General features: G+C 43.0%; 1 protein-coding gene across 1 annotated transcript; it reads right to left on the minus strand.

Moving 5' to 3' along the window:
* Window positions 1-9,316: 9,316 nt before the first annotated feature.
* On the minus strand, window positions 9,317-12,502 carry LOC119311944 (thioredoxin-like protein HCF164, chloroplastic). Its single transcript, XM_037587662.1, has 5 exons — window positions 12,267-12,502; window positions 11,873-12,109; window positions 10,960-11,063; window positions 10,072-10,407; window positions 9,317-9,658 (listed from the first exon to the last, which is right to left on the minus strand). Exons 1-4 carry the CDS (start codon window positions 12,444-12,446, stop codon window positions 10,125-10,127), a joined length of 804 nt encoding a protein of 267 aa, XP_037443559.1. The 5' UTR covers window positions 12,447-12,502; the 3' UTR covers window positions 9,317-9,658; window positions 10,072-10,124.
* Between the last annotated feature and the right edge of the window lie 14,172 nt (window positions 12,503-26,674).

The raw sequence follows: 26,674 nt of genomic DNA on the forward strand, positions 1-26,674 counted from the left end.
TTTATCTTATCACAAAACTATTTATCACCTACTATTTGAGTGCTTGCAGAGAAAACCTTACTGAAAACCACTTATCATTTCCTTCTGCTCCTCGTTGGGTTCGACACTCTTACTTATCAAAAGGACTAGATAGATCCCCTATACTTGTGGGTCATCAGGGCGCCATCCCCCCTAGGGGGCATGCGCCTAGGTTTTGGGGGAAACCCTAAGGGCTAGTTTGGTAACACAGGGATCCCCCCGGGATCCTGGCCCCTTCCCCGGGTGCAAAGCCCACGCGGGAAAACCTGGCCTGGGCTAGCTGTGTGGACATTTGGACCCTCGAAGCCCCGAGGTTTTCTCGGCCCGATCCCCGCCATATCCCCGGGATAGATCCATGCCTCGCGACATCGGGAGACAATTCCCTGTCTCGCTCGCTCGCGGCGCCTCGCTCTCGCCCACCCCTCGCTCGCTCCCAGCGCTCCCCTCGCTCCTGCCCAAAGGGTCATCTGAATTTTCCCCGGGATTTTAATTTGACAAAGAATATTCCACCATGGTCATCCTTTCCCTGGAAATATCCACCCTCACGTCCAAACAAGGCCTAAAGGGGGCGCCCCCCTTGGCTTGGGGGGCAAGCCCCCTCCCGTTGGCCACCGCCCTCCCTCTATATCTCATCTAGAGGGGCCGTCCCCCTTCCCCCTTCACCCTATAAATAGAGGGGAGGAGGGAGGGCAGCAGCACCTCATCCAAGGCGCAGCCCTCCCCCTCTCCAACACTCCCTCCTCCTCCGTTTGAGCTTGGCGAAGCCCTGCCGGAGAGCCGCTGCTCCACCATCACCACGCCGTTGTGCTGCTACTGGAGTTTTCTTCCCCAACCTCTCCCTCATCCTTGCTGGATCAAGGCACGGGAGACGTCATCGGGCTGCACGTGTGTTGAACGCGGAGGCGCCGTTGTTCGATGCTAAGATCGGAATCGACCGCGATCTGAATCGCTGCGTGTACGACTCCTCGAACCGCGTTCTTGCAACGCTTCTGTTTCGTGATCTTCAAGGGTATGAAGATGCACTCCCCTCTCTCTCGTTGCTAGTCTCTCCATAGATTGATCCTGGTGATGCGCAGAAAACTTTTAATTTCTGCAATGATCCCAATACCTTGAAGTATTATTACTCTTATGTCAACATTAAACTTTTGTCTTGAATCTTTCGGATCTGAAAATTCATGCCACAATAAAGAAAATTACATTGAGAATTATGCTAGGTAGCATTCCACATCAAAAATTCTGTTTTTATCATTTACCTACTCGAGGACGAGCAGGAATTAAGCTTGGGGATGCTTGATACATCTCCAACGTATCTATAATTTTTGATTGTTCCATGCTATTATATTATCTGTTTTGGATGTTTAATGGGCTTTATTATATACTTTTATAATATTTTTGGGACTAACCTATTAACCAAAGGCCCAGTCCAAATTGCTATTTTTTTGCCTATTTCAGTGTTTCGCAGAAAAGGAATATCAAACGGAGTCCAAAAGGAATGAAACCTTCGGGAGAGTCATTTTTGGAACAAAAGCAATCCAGGAGACTTGGAGTGGACGTCAAGAAGCAAACGAGGAAGCCACAAGGCAGGGAGGCACGCCCTAGGGGGGTGGGCGTGCCCCCACCCTCATGGGCGCCTCGTGGCTCCCCTGACCGACTTCCTTCGCCTATATATACTTGCATACCCTAAAAACATCCAGGAGCACCACGAAACCCTATTTCCACCATCGCAACCTTCTGTACCCATGAGATCCCATCTTGGTGCCTTTTCCGGCGCTCCGCCGGAGGGGGAATCGGTTACGGAGGGCTTCTATATCAACGCCAAAGCCTCTCCGATGAGTTGTGAGTAGTTTATCATAGACCTTCGGGTCCATAGTTATTAGCTAGATGGCTTCTTCCCTCTTTGAATCTCAATACAAAGTTCTCCTCGATCTTCTTGGAGATCTATTTGATGTAGCTCTTTTTGCGGTGTGTTTGTCGAGATCCGATGAATTGTGGGTTTATGATCAAGTTTATCTATGAGAAATATTTGAATCTCCTCTGAATTCTTTTATGTATGATTGGTTATCTTTACAAGTCTCTTCGAATTATAAGTTTGGTTTGGCCTACTAGATTGATATTTCTTGCAATGGGAGAAGTGCTTAGCTTTGGGTTCAATCTTGCGGTGTCCTTTCCTAGTGACAGCAGGGGCAGCAAGGCACGTATTGTATTGTTGCCATCGAGGATAAAAAGATGGGGTTTATATCATATTTCTTGAGTTTATCCCTCTACATCATGCCATCTTGCTTAATGCGTTACTCTGTTCTTATGAACTTAATACTCTAGATGCATGTTGGATAGCGGTCGATGTGTGGAGTAATAGTAGTAGATGCATAATCGTTTCGATCTACTTGTCGCGGACGTGATGCCTATATACATGATCATGCCTAGATATTCTCATAACTATGCACTTTTCTATCAATTGCTCGACAGTAATTTGTTCACCCACCGTAATACTTATTCTATCTTGAGAGAAGCCACTAGTGAAACCTATGGCTCCCGGGTCTATTTTCCATCATATAAGTTTCTGATCTACTTTATTTTGCAATCTTTAATTTTCAATCTATATCATAAAAATACCTAAAATATTTATCTTATTATTATCTCTATCAGATCTCACTTTTGCAAGTTGCCGTGAAGGGATTGACAACCCCTTTATCGCGTTGGTTGCAAGGTTCTTGATTGTTTGTGTAGGTACGAGGGGCTTGCGTGTAGCCTCCTACTGGATTGATACCTTGGTTCTCAAAAACCGAGGGAAATACTTACGCTACTTTACTGCATCACGCTTTCCTCTTCAAGGGAAAACCAACGCAGTGCTCAAGAGGTAGCAAGAAGGATTTCTGGCGCCGTTGCCAGGAAGGTTTTTGCACAAGTCAAGACATACCAAGTACCCATCACAAACTCTTCTCCCTCGCATTACATTATTTGCCATTTGCCTCTCGTTTTCCTCTGCCCCACTTCACCCTTGCCGCTTTATTCGCCCTCTCTTTCCCGTTCGCCTCTTTTTCGCTTGCCTTTTTGTGGGCTCGTGTGTTAGATCATTTATTCCGTCGCCATGGCTAGTCCTTCTATCATTTTTAGTACTCCCGGTCATGAAGTTCTTAATTTTAAACAAAGGGAGGGAGAAAATCTAAAAGATGCTTGGCATAGAATTTGCAATGCTCAAAATAGATCTACTAGGAAGCAATCTACTTCCGTTCTTCTTCGCAATTTTTATGTAGGCATTACTCCTTGGAATAGATGCATTCTTGATACCATTACCGAAGGGAATTTCTTGGGAAGCCATACTTTTGATGCTTATAATGCTATGTTAGATTTGTTTGGTCCACCACCTCTTTTGTTAATGGAACTGTTTTAACTTTGGAACATGTGATGCAAAGGCTTGAAATTATTGAAAATAAAGTTGCCACTGTTGAGTTAATTAAAATTTGGATAAAAAGATCCACAACCAAATTACCCAATATGGATCTAAGGTTGGAATTACTTTGAAATTTTTTAAAGAGAAGGAACCTATAGTTAACGAAAGAAAAGATCAAGATTCTACAAGAATCGGTAAACTTGAGGATATTATTACCAACTTGGGGTCTGCTTTTTCATTCGTGAAAAATACTCCAACTTCTCCTACCAAAATTGCCAAATTGATGTATGTTCCTAAAAATAAGGGTTAATCTTATAGCAAGGAAAATGCGGATCTTAAATCAATAAGTGTTCATCCCAACTTTTTCGCTATCATTAAGGAACCTTTTGCTACAAATGAATTTCTTGATTTCTTGTCTAGGAATTTGATCATTAAAAGGAAGGAAACTCATAAGGGTTATAAGTGTTCTATTGAATAATTGAATACCAAAGATGGCAATACTTAGATCTATTCTTGCTTTTATGCCTAGTTAGGGGCGTTAAACGATAGCGCTTTTTGGGAGGCAACCCAATTTTATTTTTGTTCTTTACTTTTTGCTCCTGTTTAGTATTAAATAATTCATCTAGCTTGTGTTTAGATGTGGTTTTATGTTTTAATTAGTGTTTGTGGCAAGTAGAACCTATAGGATCATCTTGGGTGATAGTTAATTTGATCTTGCTGAAAAACAGAAATTTTTGTGCGCACGAGAATAATTTTAATAAATCACAGAAACGTGCTTTTAAGTTGATTCTTTTTGCAGTAGATTAATAGACAAATTGCCTAGGACTTCCTATTTTGGTAGGAGTTTTAGAGTTTCATAAGTACTCGAAAGTTACAGATTACTATAGGCTGTTCTGTTTTTGACAGATTCTGTTTTTCGTGTGTTATTTGCTTATTTTGATGAATCTATGGCTAGTATGGGGGGGGCGGGGGGTATGAACCATAGAGAAATTGGAATACAGTAGGTTTAACACCAATATAAATAAAGAATGAGTTCATTACAGTACCTTAAAGTGGTGGTTTGCTTTCTTGCACTAACGAAGCTTATGAGATTTTCTGTTGAGTTTTGTGTTGTGAATTTTTCAAGTTTTGGATAAAGATTTGATGGGCTATGGAATAAAGAGTGGCAAGAGCCTAAGCTTGGGGATGCCCAAGGCACCCCAAGGTAAATTCAAAGACAACCAAAAGCCTAAGCTTGGGGATGCCCCGGAGTAAAATTAAGTAGTACGTAGTACATGAATAAAATTCTTCTTCTTTCAACACACACACACTCTATCAGGATTATATATCTCAGCCATGTTTTTTTTCTTCAATCATGGAGAAATATATTGGAAAGTTATAGAAATGTTCGAGAATGCTCCCTCCCTCCGTTCAAAACAGGCCCCGCCCGTAGCAAGCATCTTGGGTTGTTTCTTTTCGCGAAAATATTTCAGATCTGTTATAAATGTTCATTGGAAGTACAAAGCACCTCAAACATAATAAAAAATGTACATCATCAGTGCCGTCCGAGCTCTTGTAAGTTGACCTTTCATTTCTACCTTAATATATTGACACACATAACTCCAGCATTGTCCTTGAAAAAGAAACTTAATATCCAAAATACTCTCCCCTTGATATATGGAGAGTCATAATTTAGAACATTGACTACACAGACTTTAGGATGTCATCGCCTGTTTTGGAACGGAGGTGTTATCATACTAGAAAGCATGCAATCCGGGTTCTGTAACATTGGCTATCAATAATAACTATACTAAGTTCTTAAAAGAATTAAAAATATTAACATAAAAAAGGTCAATGAAACATTTTGAAGACTATATATTTATGTCAAACCTTGACTTTTCTAAATATGAAGACTGAAAATGCAAAACTTTGAGTACCACATCGTCATCTGTTTTGGACAGGAGGCAGTATCACACTAGAAAGCACGTATGTAGTCAGAATTCTGATAATATCATCATATTTGTGATGATTATTCTGTAACTACTCAGTTCTTATAAGATTGAAAGTATTAATAGAAGAAAGAAGAGTTCCGATGGCGTCAAATGCTTACCTCATGTTGCATGATAAGTTGAAAGCCACGGCCCGGGCTCTCCAGAGGTGGAGTGACAAATGGATTGGCAATGTGAAGCTGCAAATTCGCATTGCTCTAGAGGTAATTAATCGCCTGGATATCGCCATGGATGATCGCCAACTTTCTGAGGCCGAGCTGCGGCTACGTAAGTGCCTGAAAAGGAAGCTGCTGGGCTTGTGCTCTCTTGAGCGCTCTATTGCTCGGCAGAGGTCGAGGTTGCTGCAGCTGCGAGAGGGGGATGGCAATACCAGGTTGTTTCACCAACAAGCAAGTCATCGACAGAGAAAGAACATCATCAGGATGGTCCGGCACAATGGGAACATCTTCTCAGGCCAGGACAGTGGGGCGGCTGCGGTGGACGACTACTATAGTGAGATCTTTGGCTCATGTGAAATGAGGAGGCACGCGCTTAACCTGGAGGCCCTTGGTTTGCCACGGCTGGATCTTGCGCATCTCGAGGAGCCCTTTTCCATGGAGGAAGTAGAGAAGGTGATTAAGTCAATGCCTCCGGATAAAGCACCGGGGCCGGATGGATTCACGAGCCGTTTCTATGCCACTTGTTGGCATATCATAAGGGAGGACTTCATGGCAGCAATGACATGCCTTTACAATGGTGATGTGAGAGGGTTGGCGACAATCAATAAATCCCTTGTTTCCCTTTTACCGAAGAAGGAGGGTGCTTTAGATGTGGGAGATTTCAGGCCCATCAGCTTGGTCCATGGGGTAGTCAAGATCTTCGAGAAGGTGCTTGCCTCCAGGCTCGTGTTGGAGCTGCCAAACTTGGTTGGTAATCATCAAAGCGCTTTTGTCAGAGGTAGATCACTGCACGATAATTTCATGCTAGTTCAAAGCATGGCCAGGCGCTTGCATGCGTTGAAGAACCCTACTGTGCTCTTGAAGCTCGACATCTCCAAAGCTTTCGACTCGGTTCAATGGCCCTTTCTGCTGGAAGTCATGGAGCAGCTAGGCTTTGGCGCCAAGTGGAGATCATGGGTGTGTGGAATCCTAGCTACGTCCACTACACGCATCATGGTGAATGGTGACCCGGGTGGAACTATTTACAACTGCAAGGGCTTGCGGCAGGGTGATCCCGTCTCACGAATGCTTTTCATTCTCACTATGGAGCCACTGCACCGGCTCTTTGAGTGGGCTACCCAGCGTAAGTTCTTGCAGCCGTTGGCGGCATCAGGGATGAAGAAGAGGATCTCAATTTTTGCGGATGATGTCGTCTTATTTACCAAGCCGGAGCCTATGGACCTCGCTATCTGCAAATGTATTTTTGACCTATTTGGAGAGGCTTCGGGTTTGCACATTAACATGAACAAATCGGCTGCACTACCGATAAGATGTTCGGATCAGAGCATTGCTTTTGCGAGTCAACAACTGGGGTGTCCAGTTGGATCTTTCCCTGTGAAGTACCTTGGGTTGCCTCTATCCCTAAGGAAACAATCAGCGGCTCAGCTTCAGTGCCTGGTGGATCAGATGGCAAATTGTTTGCCAAGGTGGAAGGCGACCCTCATGCTGAAGAGCGGTAGGCTTACATTGGTGCTTTCGGTCCTGTGTGCAATGCCCATCCATGCGATGATGGATTTGGACCTTCCTTCCAAAACACTAACGGCCATGAACAAGATCTGTCGAGGATTTCTTTGGTGCCGGAGAGCGGAGGCTAATGGAGGAAATTGTGCGGTGGCTTGGGAGTCCGTGTGTACCCCAAAATGGGCAGGAGGGCTAGGTGTGCCTAACTTGAGGTGGATGAACATAGCAATGCAGGCCAAATGGCCATGGTTGCAAAGGACGGATAGGAGTAGACCCTGGAGTGAATTCAAAATCAAAGTTCCATCTGAGGCGATGCAAATCTTTCAAGTGGCTACTAGGTGCAGGGTAAGCAACGGGATGAACACACTATTTTGGGAAGATCGATGGCTGGACGGGATGAGGATTCAGGAGCTTGCGCCAACGGTATATGACTTGGTGCCACGCCGGATCAGGCAGACGTGTATGCTTGGCCAAGTGGGGATGGACGGGTCCTGGGCAGCTTGCCTTGGTCCCAGCATAACTTTGGTGGCACTGCAACAGTTCCTACAGCTATGGCAGCGGGTTCAGGCGTGGGAACCGGTGGAGAGTGACTCGGACAGGATAGTTTGGTCTTGGGAGCCGACGGAACAATTCTTTGTGAGATCTGCGTACGCAGCGAAGTTCTGGGGAAGGGAGGTCATTCCCTCCGCGGAGTTAACGTGGAAATCGAGAGCCCCGTCTCAATGCAAACTCTCCACGTGGCTGGCCCTGCGAAACAGATGTTGGACGTCGGACCGGCTAGCTAGGAGGGGGCTGCCACATCAGGTCAATTGCCCTTTGTGTGATCAGGAGGAGGAAACCATTGATCATGTGTTGCTGACATGCGTCTTCGCCCGTGAGATTTGGGTGGCGATTTGTACGGCTCTGGGAAAGCCAGAGTGGGCACCATCTACGCAGGATGCTCTCAAGCCGTGGGTTTGTGACAAGCTAGCGACTGCTAACGTGGCAAGGAAGGATCTGCACGCTATTCTGCTTCTCACGTTGTGGGAGTTGTGGAAGCATAGAAACGCGATTGTCTTCGATGGTGCTTCGCCATCTGCTAGTCAACTGATCAAGAGAATTGTGAACGAGGGTAGAAGCTGGTCGATGGCTGGGCTCTTCAAAGGCAATGTCAAGGCTGTATTTGCAGGCTTAGCTAGGTGGACGAGTGGGGAGTAGTAGTCTAGTTAGCGGATGCGGTCGTGCACGACCATGCGTGAGGTGGAGTTGTACATGGTGTTTGTCACACCTTTGTGTATGACTGCTCAAGGCTTTCTATGCCTTTCCTTCTTTAATATATGATATGCACACTCGTGCATATTCGAGAAAAAAATACATATTGAAGACTACGCCTATGTGGAAGCCCCGGTCCTTTTCCTAATACTCCCTCCGTCCGGAAATATTTGTCGAAGAAATGCATAAAAATGGATGTATCTAGCTAAAATACGTCTAGATGCATCCATTCCTCCGACAAGTATTTCCGGACGGAGAGAGTACGTTCAAGGGGCAGGTAGAGGAAATGTCTGCTATCGCTTTTCATATAAGAAACAAAGTCAAAGTTACATTTTGAAGACTATGTTTATTTCAAACCTTGAGTCTTTTCGTAATAATAGTTCAAGGAGCAGGTAAATGAATGTCTGCTCTCATTTTTCATACAAGAAAAACGGTCAAAACTACATTTTGAAAACTATAATGTTGGAGATGTCAAACCTTGAGTTTTTTCCTAGCAGGTTCGAGAGGCAGGTAAAGGAGTTTCTGCTCTCGTTTTTCTTGAGGGACTGCAGCCCACTACTTTTCCTACTCGCTCGCTGTAAAGGTTGGATATTTAGGTTCTGCAAGTGGGGAAGCCAACTGTGGTGGCGTGGCAAAACTGGGGAAGTGAGACACTAATGCACACAAGACACAGCAATCTATTACTCCCTCTGTAAGAAATATAAGAATGTTTAGATCACGATCTAAACGCTCTTATATTTCTTTACGGAGTGAGTAATACATAATCTTGCCGGTTTCTCTAATGGAAATCGACAGAGAATGCCTGTTGTCTCAAAAAAAAAGAAAACACTTAAGACAGAAGAACAGTGCAGGAGTTAACACTCAAGAGTTGCAGTTAGGGATTGCGGTCATCTACTTTTGCTAATATCTCTTCTTGTTAGTATAACACCAGCCTGCCAAAACAGCCTGCGCGCCCAACCCACTAAAAGCCAGAGCAGTGCAGGAGCCAACGCTCAAGAGAATCAGAAATATACGATATCGTACCAATTCTTGGAGCCTCCTTGCAAAAAGATAAATACCAATAAGTTTTACTACTGTACTGTATTAAAAAATGTTTACTAACACCAGTACATTCTCGTGGCCGTAGCATACATCTGTTTCAACTGTACACAATACACTGATTCTCGTAGTCACTAGCAGCTCACTGTTCTAGCCAAACGCCTGAATCAGAAATCCACTTGCACAATGCCACAATCATATACACGAAGCACTGATCCTGTTGTTCTTTTAAATGTGATTTCTGCACTCGGTCAGCTCTGCCTAACGCCCACTTCTTGGCTCCAAGACTCAAATGCGTAACCTATATTGGCATCCTGCAGGAATCAGATCGAAAATAAATCCAGTAGTGTCAGGGGCAACAAAAGACCAGATGATCATTAAACATCAGGTAACAGATGTGTAAAACCAAGCTGTTTGAACTCTTTATATTAAGTTGGGTGAAAATCTAGCCTCCATAAAAGCTTCTGTGGTTTTGTCAGCAAGACATTATTTAAGTGCATACTAGAAATTGACAGGTTATGGTAACCTACTTTGCTATCTTTGTAAAGAGCTATATTTCAACATCAATAGCCCTCAAAAGGACATTGCTAAAGATATGTATAACTATTTCACTAAATCTGGTGACATCATGTACTAATGATCAACTGCTATATGAACTTCTTCTGCAAAAGGACAATAGACATTCTAGTACTTGGACTATACTTCTTCAAGAGAGAATAAGGCCTACTTGTCCATGAGTCTTGGCATTATGCTGAAACTGGTAGCGACGAAGAGCTATTACTAGCCATGACTTCTGGGATCAGCAACTTGATGGACTTTTCTGAATTCTGCGCTCGAGTATTGACCAACGGCTCGTGCATGAGGTATTGTTGGATCACCAGAAGCCAGAGAAACCACATTGTCGAGAAAATATTGTCTTGGAAGTTTCCCAACAACATTGCCTTCCTCATTTCCTTCCTTATCCAGAAAGGCGAAATGAGGAATACCTTCTACCCCAAACTCATCAAGCTCTTGTTCCCACTTTGTATTGTCGACATTCAACATGACAAAGTTGATACGGTCCCTACAAAGAATTGTTAAGACAAGTTAACTAACATCTAAAGAAACATTGAATGCGTTCATTGGTTCAGTCAGTAGTTGTATTTGTGTCCAAATTGTTGATACAATGGCTTCAGATATGGAGATTACAGCAAGCATTTTACTACCGGAACCGGGAGTACTACTCTTATAACATAATGAACATTTATGTTTATTTCTAAAAAGTTGAAATGCATAAATGCACATATATGCATATGCACCTGGATGCAGACCAGAATTGAATTATTGACTTCTAGACTCGCTAATGAACTGTGGTCCATCAGTACTTTAAAGGAAGAAAATACATTAGTAAATTAATTAATCCAGAACTTTAGTATTCTGTAGCCAGACAAGTGTATGATATTGCACGCACTTATACAGGATTAGTGTAGCTGTCCAGCTACAAAGTTGTATTCCATGGAAGGTGCATATTTTAGGATCAGTAAGAAATACACATCAATTCTTCAGTGAAGGAACCAAATCATAGTTCTCATTTCTATGGGATATAGAGAAGCTAAAAATGTTGAAGGTAACTTACTTGTACTGTTGCTCAATTTTGTAAATATCGGGAGCTAACTCTCGACAAACTTCACACCAGTCTGCGTAAAATTCGACAACAGTGGGCTTGCCATTTGAGAGAGCCTGTAGATGCACTTATCAGGTGAATTAGATTTTGAAGGCGAACATGCATGCAATTCAAAGAAAAAGTATGCGAAAGAAGCAGTTTGTGAAACCATATAAAGATGAGGTTCAATCATAATAGGGTTGCTTGTCAATTTGACATGAAAGCTATTCATCAAGTACACAGAACTTATGAGTACTAGTTTACCAATGGGCACCTCGTACCGCAGCAGGTTTTCACATAAAGAAGTACAAATCAATGAACCGCAGATAAATAAACCCATCATTTTCTGCCATCTTCTCTAGAAAAGCCAACATCTTGCAAATTGAGTAACACAAACATTACAGATAGAGCGCATTTGTTGGATTAACGGACAAAAGGGCGGATGAACAATGATTACATGGTCAACTTAATATGCTGAATTTTACGCATGACTTTGCGGAGGTAGAGACCCATGACAGTAACTAGATGAGTTTAATGTTATACATTGATTCATAGAAAATTCCGATGAAGTTTGACGAAATGAAGCATGGCTGCAATTATGTGCAGTTCTGATGAATTTTCTTGGATCTATTGCAAATTTTTCCATTGCAATGGGTTGTAACCCTACCATGATCTGAACTGCAATGGATCATGCTTAGTTGTTCACATACTGCAACTGGAAGCATCAAATCTAATAACTAAATGACCCTATCTGTAGTATATACAAAATGGCAGCGAAACTTCTTTTTGCTGCTGACATTTAGCTGAACATTATGCATCAGTCATCTCTTTGTTCAGTGTAGGGATGAGCAGAAAACTCCTTGCTGCAAAGGAAAGAAAGGCTAACCTCTTCGTATGGCACAGCATTGGCAGCAAGATCTTTGAGAGAAAACCCGCCAAGCTGGAGCCTCTGAGATCCAAATAGGCCCACCGCAGCAAGAGTGGTGAGCACAGCTATCCTTCGGTTGAGACCCCTGTCCGGAACAGGTGGCTCTGCAGCAGCCTCCTGAGGCGTGCTGCTGCTGCTGCTGATGCTTGGCTGAGGTTTTTCTTCACCCAGCTCAGCTTTGACGTTCTGCTCGTCCTGTGGAAGCAAGGGGAGCAGGAATGACTTCACAGTTCATGCTATATTGCTATCTGACTGAAATTTTTACTTCTGTTTTTATGACCACAAAGCTAAAGAAGAGTTAGCTAGTCTATCCACTGCCCCAAATCAGTTTGAGCATGCCACGAGGACTCACCGTCTTCGGCTCCGCGGAGTCGGGCGGCGCGACGCAGGACAGGGTTCTCGGCCGGCGACGGCCCCCGCGCAGACTGACGCGGGGCGAAGAAGGCGGACGCGAGCGGCTGCGAAGTCCCGCGAGGCCCGGCTGCAGGTCCGGGAGGAGGAGGCCGGAGCACCTCGAGGTCACGCTCGCCATTTTTCAGTTACGTTTCGGGATGGCACAGCACAAGGGAGGGAGGGACGAACTGACGACGAGCCGCCTGGGTGCCGGGTCAAACGAGATGATGATGATGTGGGTGGAGCACACGGCGCCACGTCGCCCGTAATCGTGCGATGCAAAAGGAGCGTGCACGTTTTTCTTCGATTTGTTCGCTAAATAAGGAGGAGCATCTTCTTAATAAATAAACTGAACAAAATTTATAGATTCTACTATCATTTTTTACGTAGAACTAGAAAAATGCCCATGCATTGCAACAAAGCCATATATTCCAGTGGTTAATCATATATGTACTTAAGCATGATCTATTAACGTTTCATATTTCCAAATAATAGGGCTTTGTTGTTATTTCTATGCGTACTTTGGTTAATATTCTTTTGTATCATTTTATCCATGTAATAATTTTTATTGAAAAGCTACCATGCAATTCTATTTTATATTGTTTTTCAACTATTCAATGGTTGCATACATCAAATTAACATATACCAATTTGCTTATTTAAGCAAGCAAATTCTTCAGAAGAAACAAAAACTCAGGAGGCAGTCTGTTACCTGAAAATCTTGACACGATATTTTGTTTAATATTCTTTTACGTCATATTTTGGCCATTTCATAAATTTCATCCAAAAGCGACCATGCAGTTCCATCTTATATTGTTTTCAACCATCTAATGGTTGCATACATCAGATTATTATATACAAAAAAAATATTATATATAGTACCGATTTGCTTATTTAAGCAAGCAAATTCAGAAAATAAATTGGGTGAGATAGCCCAACATAATTTACATGGTTAACTTGAAATCACTATGCTTGGCACGCCACAAGCAAGAAGAAATGTTCCCTTCTATCTTTCTTCTTCCCTGGTTCAATAGCACAACGTCACCGACAAAGGAAAAGGCAACAACATTCAATTCATGGCAATGCATATCCAAATGCACGGAATGTCATGTTATGGTTGCTAGAGTCTCCGATAGACTCCTTTCCCGTCGCGTTCGCAAATCTTTCCTAGATTAGGAAGTGACAAGCCACAACTCAATACACTCTGCAGAGCTGCGCTACTTTAGCCATAAACGATTAACTTAGCCCTTTTTCCTGGTTCGTAACCTTGCACATCCATGATGCGTGGCTGGGTCTAAGATCCGAGTCTTTCCCTCGTCCATGTTTACCAATGCCTCTGCCCCCCATGGCTCGAGAGGTATTCCATCTTTTGCCCAAAATCAGCAACATGTAGGGATTCTATGGCACCGTAACCGATGAGCTTGCATCGCTCTGGCGATAGAGGATTGACGGCCCCCTGCCGAAAGGCTCTTAATGGCACTCATTGTCGATGGGATGTACAGCTCCGTGGACTGGCTCACGGATTGATGCCCCACGGCGATAACCTGTGCGAGGGTACATCAGTATGAGGAAAAGTACTTACTCGCATGTCCCATTCCAGGCTTTGTGGCCAGCGCTATCAGTTCGGCGCTAGAAGATCTGTTGACTCTGGTTATTAAACCCGGTGTAATGGTACTCTACCACCGTGTAACCATCGTGAGTTCCATCACCCACCATAATTTATAGTACTAAACATAATTTTATTTAATGCAATGAATAGATATAAGCAGGGAATTTTGTAAAGATGCTTTTACGAAAGCATAAACAAAGGATATGCAAGGTATGCACTTGCCTTGTGATTGATAGGTGGTGTAACTCGAGGCTTTGAGACTTACGTTTGCCTCGGGTTCTAAAAATGACATATAGTCCGATAAGGAGTAGTGTTGCAAGAAACTCTGCAAGATGCTATTATACATACATGAGATCATTTTGCTCCCCTCTAACCATTGTGTTGCGTTATTAGTGTTTTAGTTAAAGGATTTTCTTTAATTCAGATTATTGTCAACTCTTGTTTCTAGAATTAACAAGTTTATAATTAATTATTATTTGTGAAACTATTTTTATTAGAGTAGAATCGTTGTTTTGGAATTAATGAACATCTAGATTGATTTCTAGAATTATTAAATATTTCCTTATTTAATATTTAAGTCTAAAAATTATAAATTTAGTTCCATTAAATTAAAAATATTTTCTGGTAAAGTGAAATATTTTTATATACTTTTTGGACTTATTATAGTGTTTTTTGTATTTTATTATTTACAATTTTATTTGTTAAAATTTTTATTGGGTAAATGGGGTTAATGGGCTGGCTTGGCCCAACTAGCTTGGCCTGGCTTTGGTAAACAGGGACATGAGTCTATGTCGACTTCCCGCGTGGTTAGTCTCTCTCTCTCTCTCTCTCTCTCTCTCTCTCTCTCTCTATATATATATATATATATATATATATATATATATATATATATATATATATATATATATATATTTCTCACTCGAGCTCTCTGTTACTCGCTCGCTTGCATGATCCCCTTTCTCCAACGGCTTCGCCGGTTGATTCCGACAAGCTCCATTCATCGTGCTGGCCCTCCACTTGCTCTCCTCGCTCCGCTCTATCAATCTTTCTGCATCTTTTCCTCGATGGCTTCCTCCTATTGTCGATCCCTTGGGATCTTGGTTACCTAGGGTTTTCGCCCTGAGTTGCCTCGGTCTCCGGTGGTGCTCCGGCCACCGTGAGGTGCTCGTAGCGCCACTAGTGGCTCATCGCGGCGTGGTGATGCCCCTGGGTGGCGTCTCCATGCGGTGGTGCCCTTGAGATGGTGTAACTGTGTCTGTGTGCACGGTCATCGTGGTGGTGCTCCAACAGTCCTCGGCGCTCTTCTGCATCGCTTGGACATGGTGGTGGTCACACAACAGCCGTGGTGTGGACGGATTTCTGCTACGGCTCCAAATTCTCCTCAACGAGCTCTTCCCCCTCTCCTACCTCTGATCTAGGGTTCATCCCTTACTGTTTGATTTTGGCCTCCTCTGTGATGATCCATTGGTGTTGTTTGAGTGTTCTATTACCTATTGGGATTGTTCTAAGCCTGTCAGATGTTGTAGTAGTTCAAATTGAACTACTATGCCTACTGTCTAACTCTGAATTGTCTGAATGTTACTGTTAACTCTGAACTTAATTGAATTCAGTTGGGTTTAAGTTTCTGGTGAGGCTTGTGGTTAGTACTAAGTGTGGAGTTGGTCCTGGTTCTCACTTATATTGGTTCTAATCCATATTGACTTGGCAAGTAGTTCTTGTTTGCTAGGGGCTTTGTGGTTGTGTATATTGAAGAATTCTTCAGGTAAAGTGTTAACTAGTCTCTGTTATATACTGACAGTGTTGTATGTTTAGTTTAAATATAATTTAGATACAATCCAACAATAATTTCTACTCATGGCTTACTCTGAACTGTGTATTTGAGTATACAAGTCTTGTTGCTCACTTTAGGTGTTGTTTGATAAGCCACAAGTATAGGGGGTCGCAACAACTTTCGAGGGTATAGTATTCAACCCAAATTTATTGATTCGACACAACGGGAGACAAAGAATATTCTCAAGTATTAACAACTGAGTTTTCAATTCAACCACACCTGAAAGACTTAATATCTGCAGCAAAGTATTTAGTAGCAAAGTAGTATAGAAGTAACGATAACAGTGGCAAAAGTAACAGTGGCGGTTTTGTAGTGATTGTTATAGTAGCAACGGAAAAGTAAATGAGCAAATATCAATATGTGAAAAGCTCGTAGGCAATGGATCAATGATGGATAATTATGTCGGATGGCATTCATCATGCAACAGTTATAACCTAGGGTGACTCAGAACTAGCTCCAATTCATCAATATAATGTAGGAAAGTATTCCGAATATAGTCATACGTGCTTATAGAAAAGAACTTGCATGACATCTTTTGTCCTACCATCCTGTGGAAGCAGGGTCCTAATGGAAACTAAGGGATATTAAAGCCTCCTTTTAATAGAGAACCGGACCAAAGCATTAGCACTTAGTGAATTCATGAACTCCTCAAACTACGGTAATCACCGGAACGAATCCCAATTATTGTCACCTTGGGGTATGGGGATCATAACTTGTAATAGGTGTCTACAACTTGCAAGATCGGATCAAGAACAAACATATATTCATGGAAACATAATAGGTTCAGATCTGAAATCATGGCACTCGGGCCCTAGTGACAAGCATTAAGCATAGCAAAGTCATAGCAACATCAATCTCAGAACATAGTTAATACTAGGGATCAAACCCTAACAAAACTAATTCGATTACATGATAAATCTCATCCAACCCATCACCGTCCATCAAGCCTACGATGGAATTACTCACGCACGACGGTGAGCATCATGAAATTGGTGATGGAGGATGGTTGATGATGATGACGGCGTCGATTTCCCCTCTCCGAAACCCCGAACGGACTCCAGATCTGCCCTCCCGATGAAGAACAAGAGGCGGCGGCGGCTCCGTATCGTAAAACACGATGAATCCTTCTTTCTGATTTTTTTTCTCCCCGAACGTGAATATATGGAGTGGGGGTTGAGGTCGGTGGAGGTCCAGGGGACCCACAAGGCAGGGGGCGCACCATAGGGGGGTGGGTGCGCCCTCCACCCTTGTGGACAGCAGGTGGGTGACGGTGTCCTGAACTGGGGGGTACTCACCACGTCGTCTCCCGATCAGTTGGATTGGGCCGAGAACTCCCATGGCCGTATACTCATGGCCCAGTTCGCACAACCCCTGCCGCATATAAGGAAGACTCCACAAGACTTGGCGGCCAAGACAAGGACTCTCCTAAACCCTAGCCCTCCGGTGTCTTATATAAACCGAGGCCAGGCTAGTCAATGGACAGTCTCATATTCATTACTATCATCTCGTGGTAGATACATGTACTCTGTACTATACCCCATATGAATACAATCAAAAGCAGGATGTATGGTTTTACCTCCATCAAGAGGGCCCGAACCTGGGTAAAAACCCCGTGTCCATGTTACCATCGCTCCAAGACGCCTAGCTTAGGACCCCTACTACAAGATACGCCAGATATTGAACCGACATTGGTGTTTTCATTGAGAGCCTGATGGGTGTTCGTCGCGGATCGATGGGAAGATCAGGTGCTATTTTTTCGACCTAGATCTGTTTTTTCATAGGTTAATCTCTCTTAGAATTATTAGTGTCGCCACGCAAATTTTATTTGTAGAATTATCCGAGACTGGATTGAAGAAATTTTGTGCGGACGGCGTTTGTACGCAACGTCCGCGGTCCGATCAGCGGATCAGCGATCAACATCCAGAAAGTGCATGCGACCGTGCGGGGCAAGGGACTACAGGCCGTGGCAGGGCGGCCTTTAGCAAAGGCGATCATGGCAGCCTTCCTGGTCCACGCCGAGGAGACGCATCGGCTAAAATAAGGGAAGTCTAGTCTAGCACTAGTACTTGGAGTGTTTTATTATTATATTATTACTATGTATTCCAATCTGATCTGATAGACTACCATTAGTCAATTCCTGTCAATAGTAAGTAAGGCTCCACTTACCTACGTGAGATCATCAGGTGAGCCAAAGGAAGTTTCAAATAAACTAGTACTATAGCCCACAAAGGGAGGCGTGGCATAAATGATGGATAGGCATGTACGCCCGTGAGGCTATTGATTTGGCTACGATGGATCCATATGTGCTCGGACGCCGACCTGATGCGTTGCTTCGGCATGTTAACTGAAGCGAAGTCCATTCCGCAGTCACCTCGTCTGTCATCCAAATAACTCATGTTATATTTTTCTTGTTAAAATTATGTTGCACAAGTTATTTGTACCCACATAGGCTATGCCAGTTTGTACTATCTTATGTACACAGATTACTCGAGCGCCGCCCAGAGTATTCCAGGGTGTTGCTGTCGCTCTAGTCTGTAGCTCGGCCTGCTGGGTGAATTCGCGTAACATGGCATTGTCACTGTAGTCATGCCGTCAAACCAACTTCGCCTTTGACCATATTTCTTACAATATTTAAATTGTACCATTTTCTCTTTCTACCTTGCGCTACTTTGCGTGTGCAGGATAACTAGCTATCGTGCCGACCGACACCTCCGCACAATGAGTTCACATCATATCAGGCCGATGTTGTCGCCCCGCGCATGCCGACCTGCATTGACGGGTCCGCATTGCCACTCCGTCGAACCAACCCGGGCGCACAGGCCAAACTTACCTCATGATTCGCTTCGCATATATAACTATGCATTTTTTTCTTTCAATTATTATTGTTTTTTGCTTGCACTGTCTTATGTGTGCAGGTAATCGATTTTGACTGCGTTACGCGGTCACTTCGGCATCACCAGCCGACCTGCATGAGACTTCGGCATCCACCGATCATAGCTTCGCCATGTTAACTGGACCGAGAACTTCGTCTCGCCACATCGGCCGCACAGCATCGTCGCTTCATCAAACTCACCTCCACCATGCCGAACAGGTCGACTGGCGTGGGGGCTTCATTGTTACGTTGCCGACCAACTCCGCCAGCTCGCCTAGACTGGGGGCTTCGCCTTACCACATCGGCCGAGCCGTGTCATTCCTCTGGAGTGCCGAACTCCTTGCTCGGACTTCTCGGGCTTGGGGGTAGGGACCTCAGCCATGCCGAGGACTGCGAATCTTGTCAGATCTGTCACAGATCAATGGGCGTCTTCGTCCCGCCACAAGCCCGAATCGCGTTATCAACACCGAGCACATTAACTAGCTAAGTCACTTTCATGCTCAAAAACTTTCAGTTTTAAATTTTGTTCGGTTCGACCAAGCATTATACTTTTTTGGCAAAAAGTTGTTTGTAAAAAAAATCCTTGTCATAACTTTGTTTGTGACACACAAATTCAAATACCCCGTTTACTTGGGGGCTTCCTTTATGAAGCCTTTCCTCTTGCAATGATTATACTTGTACGGTTTCGTTCCTTGTTCGTGTATTACGCCACAATATGCACCATGTTGACTTAAGCGATTTGCAAGCTGGGTTGCCTTGGTCTTGTGTTTACCCCTACGTTCCCGATTGTTCGGCTAGGGAGTAAAGGGAGCACCTCTGCGATTGTCACGATCGGGTCATCCGAGCCGGACCTCAGACTGGGTGAAGCCGAAAGCTAGCGCTCTTACTGTTTTCAATAATGGTCGGCACACAACAGAACTCGTGAGTACAAAAAATCTATTGCACAAGTCTCACAGTAATAATGAGCAACCGAAGAAAGGTATCGGTGGGGGTACTATTTTCTTCGAAGATGCTTCTTACACTTCGTCGGTAATATAGCATAAGTTCCCTAAGCGCGCTTTGTCTGTTACAGCCTTATGCCTGATTGCCTGGTTATCGGAAACACAGTCGATATTCTCGACAGGTGGAGTACATAACACTTTTCGGTCCTTGACCGAAGAGGGAGAAGCCGACGGTTGGTTAAGACGCGTATAAAGTTCGGGTGAACACAAATATGATATAAGTACTTTGGTACATACAATCATTATACATAAAATTCTTTTACCCAAGTCACTCGGGGCTCTTAAATTTATGTGAGCTGTTTTATAATAAGTGTTCTTCTTCTTAGTCGTTGCAAAGTCTTTTTTCTATCACTCCTTTTTTCGACGCGAGTGTGTGGTCAATAGCCAGGGAGCCTAATTTCTCTCTCAAAGCCGCTAAAGTTTGCTAAACTGGCCTAACGAGAAGTATTCCGCCTTCGGGATAGGAGGTTGAAGCCGTAGGTTGACCCGCTTGAAGTCTTGAGATAGGGTGTGTCATGTTAAAGCACGACAGAAGCACAATTTTTTTTCTAAGACCAATTTTCTGATTGACACCGAACAATTGATCTAGTTCAGACGTCGAGTTTTTACTGACATTTTTTTTTGGTTTTCCAATCCTATGGCACTTTTCAACTATTTGTGTGTTTTCTGCATAAGTCTCGCAGTGCAACGCCGAACACCTTTAGAGATTCAGCAAAAATTCTCGGATATTGCTATATATGCATCAGTTTCGATATGTGTCTTCGATCAATAGTTGGGTTGCCCGGCTCCTGTGCTTGCCTCCTACGTTCCGCTTTGTTCGGCTAGGTGTGCAAAGAGAGAACCACTGCGATTGTGCTTCCAGCTCGCATGGTTAAGCACCTCTGTGGAGAAAGCCAAAAACTGACTGTCACAATAAGCATAAACTGGTCAGCGGTCCGATGATTGTATTAAATGACGGGTCATTCATAACATTGGCCGAAGTGTTTACGTCTTGACCTCGGCTGTCGCCGAACACTAACCGGGGGGCTACTTGCTGGCCTCCCAACTTTAAGCTCCTATGACTAAGTGAAAGTTATAAAGCCCGCATATCTGATTGCCTTGTTTCCGCCAACACAACCGCCATCGGGCACCGAGACGTCAGCTAAGGGTTGTTTTGTTATTACGGAAACACCCCGCATAGCATCTACAAGGGGGTAGAAGCCGACGATGGGCCACCTTCAGATTATAAATGGCCGCAATGAAAGTGAATATTTGGGTTCATTTAGACCACAGAGTTTGGAAGCTTTCCCCGAACTAAATTCTCAGTATTTTCCTCCCACATTGATCGGAGCTGAGGTTTCATGATCATGCTTAGCATGACAACCCAACGAAAGGAACCGATAGCGGGACTATTTTCTTTGGACGATGTTTCTTATGTTAGACAATAATATAACATGTCTCTCTGCGTACCTTTGTTTATAAAACCGTATGGCCGGATTGCCTTGTTTTCCATAAATCTTTGCCCTCATAAAGGCTTTATAAAGTAGGACAAACACTCCTCGGCTGCTGGCCGAGGAGGTTGAAGCTGATGGTCGGTCAACAAAGTTTTGTACAATGCGGATCCGAGCGTTAATGATGTAAAGTACTTGGATACAAAGAGTCATTACACATAATTTGTGATTTTACTATGGATATCGATCCTTAATTCGGCCTCCCGTGCCCGCATTAAGGCTCGGGGGCTACTAGGCTTCGGGCTTATTATTTACAAATATTAAAAGGGCACATCGATCCCCTGATTTGGTGTTGCCACCCGACCAGTGTCTCGGGGGCTACTGCATTGACAATCCAATGCAGAAAATTTAAAGCGCAATATAGTTTTTGAGGAGATTATAATCCTCAGGTTGGTCGGTCGCACCCAACCTGAGTCTCGAGGACTTTCCACACCGCGTTTCTATTCCTAAGTAGGCTGCCGAGCTGGGAATTGATCCTCAGGCTAATTTTATGAATCGACCTGAGTCTCAGGGGCTACTAGGGTCAGCGGTTTGATTTTTTCCTTCAGGCGCATCCCGGATATTAGGCCAACACGCACCTTGAGGGCTACTGGCTATACATCTCGGCAGAGATTACATTGCATAATTCGGAATTAAATTCATAAAAATCAGCCCATGGCCGAGGTGGTGTACCACCTCGGATACAGTTCGGCGTTGGAGCTTGGACATAGTCTGGCGTTGGAGCTTGGATACAGTCCGGCGTTGGAGCTTGGACATAGTCCGGCGTTGGAGCTTGGATACAGTTCAGCGTTGGAGCTTGGATACAGTCCGGCGTTGGAGCTTGGACATAGTCCCGTGTTGGAGCTTGGACATAGTCTGACATTGGAGCTCGGAAGCGGTTCGGCGTTGGTGCTCGACTTCTACAGATACCTCGAATGCAGTCCGGCGTTGGAGCTCGGACGCAAGAGGACGTTGCCGCTCGGGAACAACTTCAAACCCGAGGTATGGCATAAAAATAACAAGGCATTGATAAAGGCCGGAAACTTAAAGGGGCTCCTCGGATACCCGACGTGTAAACTCTTCGGAGTCACCTCGGCGATCCTCAAGATCAAAGACGAGAAGATTTGTTGAACCAGTTTTCAAGACCAACGACCAATGGTGAAGAACAGTTCGAAAGAATCAAGGAGTGTCCCCAACTTGAAGACCGGTTCAGGGGGCTACTAACGGTGTCCTGGACTGGGGGGTACTCACCACGTCGTCTCCCGATCAGTTGGATTGGGCCGAGGACCCCCATGGCCGTATACTCATGGGCCAGTTCGGACAACCCCTGCCGCATACAAGGAAGACTCCACAAGACTTGGCGCCCAAGACAAGGACTATCCTAAACCCTAGGCCTCCGGTGTCTTATATAAACTGAGGCCAGGCTAGTCAATGGACAGTCTCATATTCATTACTATCATCTCGTGGTAGATACATGTACTCTGCACTATACCCCATATGAATACAATCAAAAGTAGGACGCAGGGTTTTACATCCATCAAGAGGGCCCGAACCTGGGTAAAAACCCCGTGTCCATGTTACCATCGCTCCAAGACGCCTAGCTTAGGACCCCTACTACAAGATACGCCGGATATTGAACCGACAGTGGGTCCCCCTCGGTTGATTCTTTTGCCAATATTTTTATTGATTCCAAAAATATTCTCCGTAGATTTTCAGGTAATTCCGAGAACTTTTATTTCTGCACAAAAATAACACCAAGGCAATTCTGCTGAAAACAACATCAGTCTGAGTTAGTTCCATTCAAAGCATGCAAATTAGAGTCCAAAACAAGGGCAAACGAGTTTGGAAAAATATATACGATGGAGATGTATCATTGTTATATACTTAATTGTTTTAGTTAAGTTATTATAGCATTTTTCTTTCCATTAGTCTATTTAACTTTGTGCTACAAATTATATTATTACTCTGGTTATGTGTACGCACACATATAGTTATAGTTGTATAATTATTGTTGCTATATAAGCAGTAATATAACTAGCCAAGTGTTGGTGAATGCTGGTGTTCCTAATTGCAAAAAAATACCAAGTGTAAGTGTCGTGCATGTGTTTTGCTGTTGTAGATCGTTATGGTGTTGTACCATGGTCTATTTCTTCTATGCTATAATCTCTCCTCTCCTCAAAACTAAGAAGAATGGATACTCACTTGCATTGGCTTCCTCTCTCTTTCTCTCATGTTTGTATTTCTTTCCCTCTTCTCTCTCTCTCTCTACTAGAACTACTAAGAATAGACGCTCCTTGGTCTTGTCTGCCTATGATGCTGGTCTGAGGCTCTCACTGGGATCTAAAGATACTATAGATGCTCTAATAATTCCTAAAAACACACTAATGTAGGCCATAGCAACACTATGCAATCTTGAGGGTTCTTTCGGCTTGGTCTTGAGGACTCTGGTAGAACTTGCCTCTTGAGGTGTGCCTCCTCCTGCTTATTGCTTCACACTATCTTCCTGGTTTGAATTTGGTCCCACTGATTTGGTAGAGAAGTACCAGGTGTTGCTAAAGATTGAGATGGTGCGGCTGGATCTCTATTTATAGCTCCAAGTTCGTCCTTATCAGTCACATGGCTTGTGACTAAGCTGTTTGAGTTGTGTCCTGCCTGTGTGGTCTGGTGGTATGGGATATTCTGGTGATGGTGGTGGCGAGACTAGTTGCTGTTATGCTTGTTGTGTGAGCTACTTGAGTTCACGGGCTCTCCTTGATACATATGTACTTCAGCTAGCTCGAGGTCGCTAAATGGTAGGGACTTGTTACCTGGCTCAATTGGCTTGGTATTTATTCCCCTAGGACTTAATTTGGACCGAATTCCTATTTTTATTTTGACAATAGACAAACTATAGTGTTGGTGATCAACTGATGACATTATACAGTGAATTTTGAGGGTTTTGGCAATACAAGGAGTTGGTACTTTATTTGGGCTTTGGTGACTTGCTTCTATTGCTTATTGGTTTTGCTACATTGGCTAACTATCTCATATTTGACCTGATCGGTTGCTCTCTGACTTGGTCTTTGGTGTTGGCTCTCTACTAAATCAACGAACTACTCTAATGGATTTTGACTAAGATTGTCAACATCCAAAGTACTAGCTCGTAAAATAATTGCCACATTTTAATGTTTATTTTGCGGTTTTTGAAAATAAGAAGATCTACAAGATATTGAAGATTAGATAGGAATAGTATAGGAAATAAATAGTTTTAGTTCAGGTTTTTCTTTCCTTAAGTGGTCGTAATTAGATGAATTGTTTATGTATTATTTTCTTTGTAAAATGACATTGTATTATTATTTCAATTATTAATAAATTTTGAATTTCTCTTAATCATTTGTGAATTATAATAAATGCATTTCCAATTCATAATGAATTGTAATTTTAGCACTCAAGTACTTCACTTTAATATCATAATGCAATTGAACCCGAATCTCTAAAAAGAGCAAAGGTCATGTTAAATTTCGCATTTGAGTTTAATTTCTAAAGGTTTTTACCGAGTTTAGAATGAAAGTTTAAAATTTCCCCATTTTTAGATGCATGAATGCAATGCACAAGTGAAAAAAAATCTCCATTCTATCTAAACTACGGGACCTTACAGGCTCTCCTCCTTAAAGTAATTCCATCCTCGGAATTTATAAGATCGTACCTAAAGAGATGAGGATAATCTCTCTGTAGGTCATCTTCCATCCCACATGTTGTTTCTCAAACTGGGGTAGTCTTCCATTGTACCTTGCAATACTTAATGGCTTTGTTTCTCAACCTCTTCTAGTTCTTTACAATGATTTTTGATGGTTGTTCCACATAGGTTAAGTCTAGTTGTAGCTCAATATCTTAGTGTGCCAGTAGTTCTTCCGGTGGCCTTAAACACTTTCTAAGTTGTGATACATGAAACACATTGAGTACTTTGCATAACTAGTAGTTCCAATTCATAAGCTACTGCTCCCTTACGGCTTAAGATATGAAAAGGTCCTATGTATCTGGGACTCAATTTCCATTAATTTTGAACCTTCTTACTCCTTTAGTTGGACTAACTCTTAAGATAAACTAAGTCTTCCATCTGAGGTTCCCATTTCCTTCATTTCAAATCAGCATAACTCTTCTGACTGCTCTGAGTTACCTTCATATGATCGTGTATGATGCTGATAATGTCTTGCCTCTCACTGATGTAATCCGGTTCAAACTCTTTGTTCTCCCTAGTTTCCAACCAACATATTGGTGATCTGCACTTTCTTCCATATAGTTCCTCGAAAGGTCCCAATCATCACTGAATCACCAGGAGGACCTATATTGGTTACTCATATCATGATGGAGCAGATCATCACAATATGGGATTGTGTATACTATGCAGATCTCTTTGTGATACCTTAAATAGGATTGAAGTGATTCTAGGAATGGACTGGTTATCAAACCATATAACCCTGATAAACTGTGAAGGGAAGTATGTGTCCATTAGGAATCCGTATGGGGCAGAATAGTGTATCAACGAGATAAACAACCATAAGTTAGAGAAGGATTTAGCTTTAATTTTCCAAAATAAGTCAAAAATATAATACATACGTGTTACCATGACTGAGTGTCACTTGAGAGACATTATCTCTACGCAGCTAAATGTATGTTATACACTAGTCATAGGAGTATGGAATATTTCTTTATCCAAAAGGAACTCAACATGAGATAAAGGAGATGGATTGAACGGATCAAGGATTATGACTTGAGTATTGAGCATATACCACAAAAGGCCAATGTAGAAGCAGATGCACTAAGTCAGAAGTCGGTAAATTAGCCAACAAATACCTTAGGGATAATAAAAGAAATTCAACATTAGTTGAATCTTCTTTGGTTTGAGTTCATAACCAAGGAAAAAAGGAAATCTTGTTAGTTAGGGAGATACGACCTTATCTATAGGATAACATCGAGATGAGGCAAAAGGAGGATGTGTTCGTCTTAGAGGAAATTTGGAAGAGTTATAAAGGATATCCATCTGATTTATGGTGAGAGGTGAGATGTCTCAATGGTTGAGAGGACGGATCTATGTTTGACAACACCAAAATCAAAGACTGGATGCTATGAGGAAATCCTCAGACACCATATTTAGTCACTTAAGGAACACCAGAAGAAAACCATTGGTAAAGTCATATGAAGAAGTAGATCGCCCAACATATGATGGAGTGTCATATTTGCTAGTGAGGTATGACAAAGCATCAAAACTCAACTACATTATTGTAACCTTTGCTAATACCGAGTGGAGATGGGATGAAGTTAGTAGGGATTTCATCATCGACTTGACCAACAGGGATTTTGAAAGGGCATGTAGCCCCTAAGTGTGGTTTTGGTAATTAATGACAATCTCTATGTACTAATGTTTTTAGAGAGATATATTTGAAGGTTTTGTCCATAGACGGTGCATCAATGATATTGGATGGAATCAAGGATGAAATCCATATATATGAAGATATATTTGGTATAAGCTTTGGTATTAATTGGCAATTCCTATGGAGCATCAAGTGCATTGAATCTTATATGAAGATATGTTCTGTAGTGATGTTT

Source organism: Triticum dicoccoides, chromosome 5B (assembly GCF_002162155.2).
Source record: "Triticum dicoccoides isolate Atlit2015 ecotype Zavitan chromosome 5B, WEW_v2.0, whole genome shotgun sequence".
Classification (NCBI taxonomy): domain Eukaryota; kingdom Viridiplantae; phylum Streptophyta; class Magnoliopsida; order Poales; family Poaceae; genus Triticum; species Triticum dicoccoides.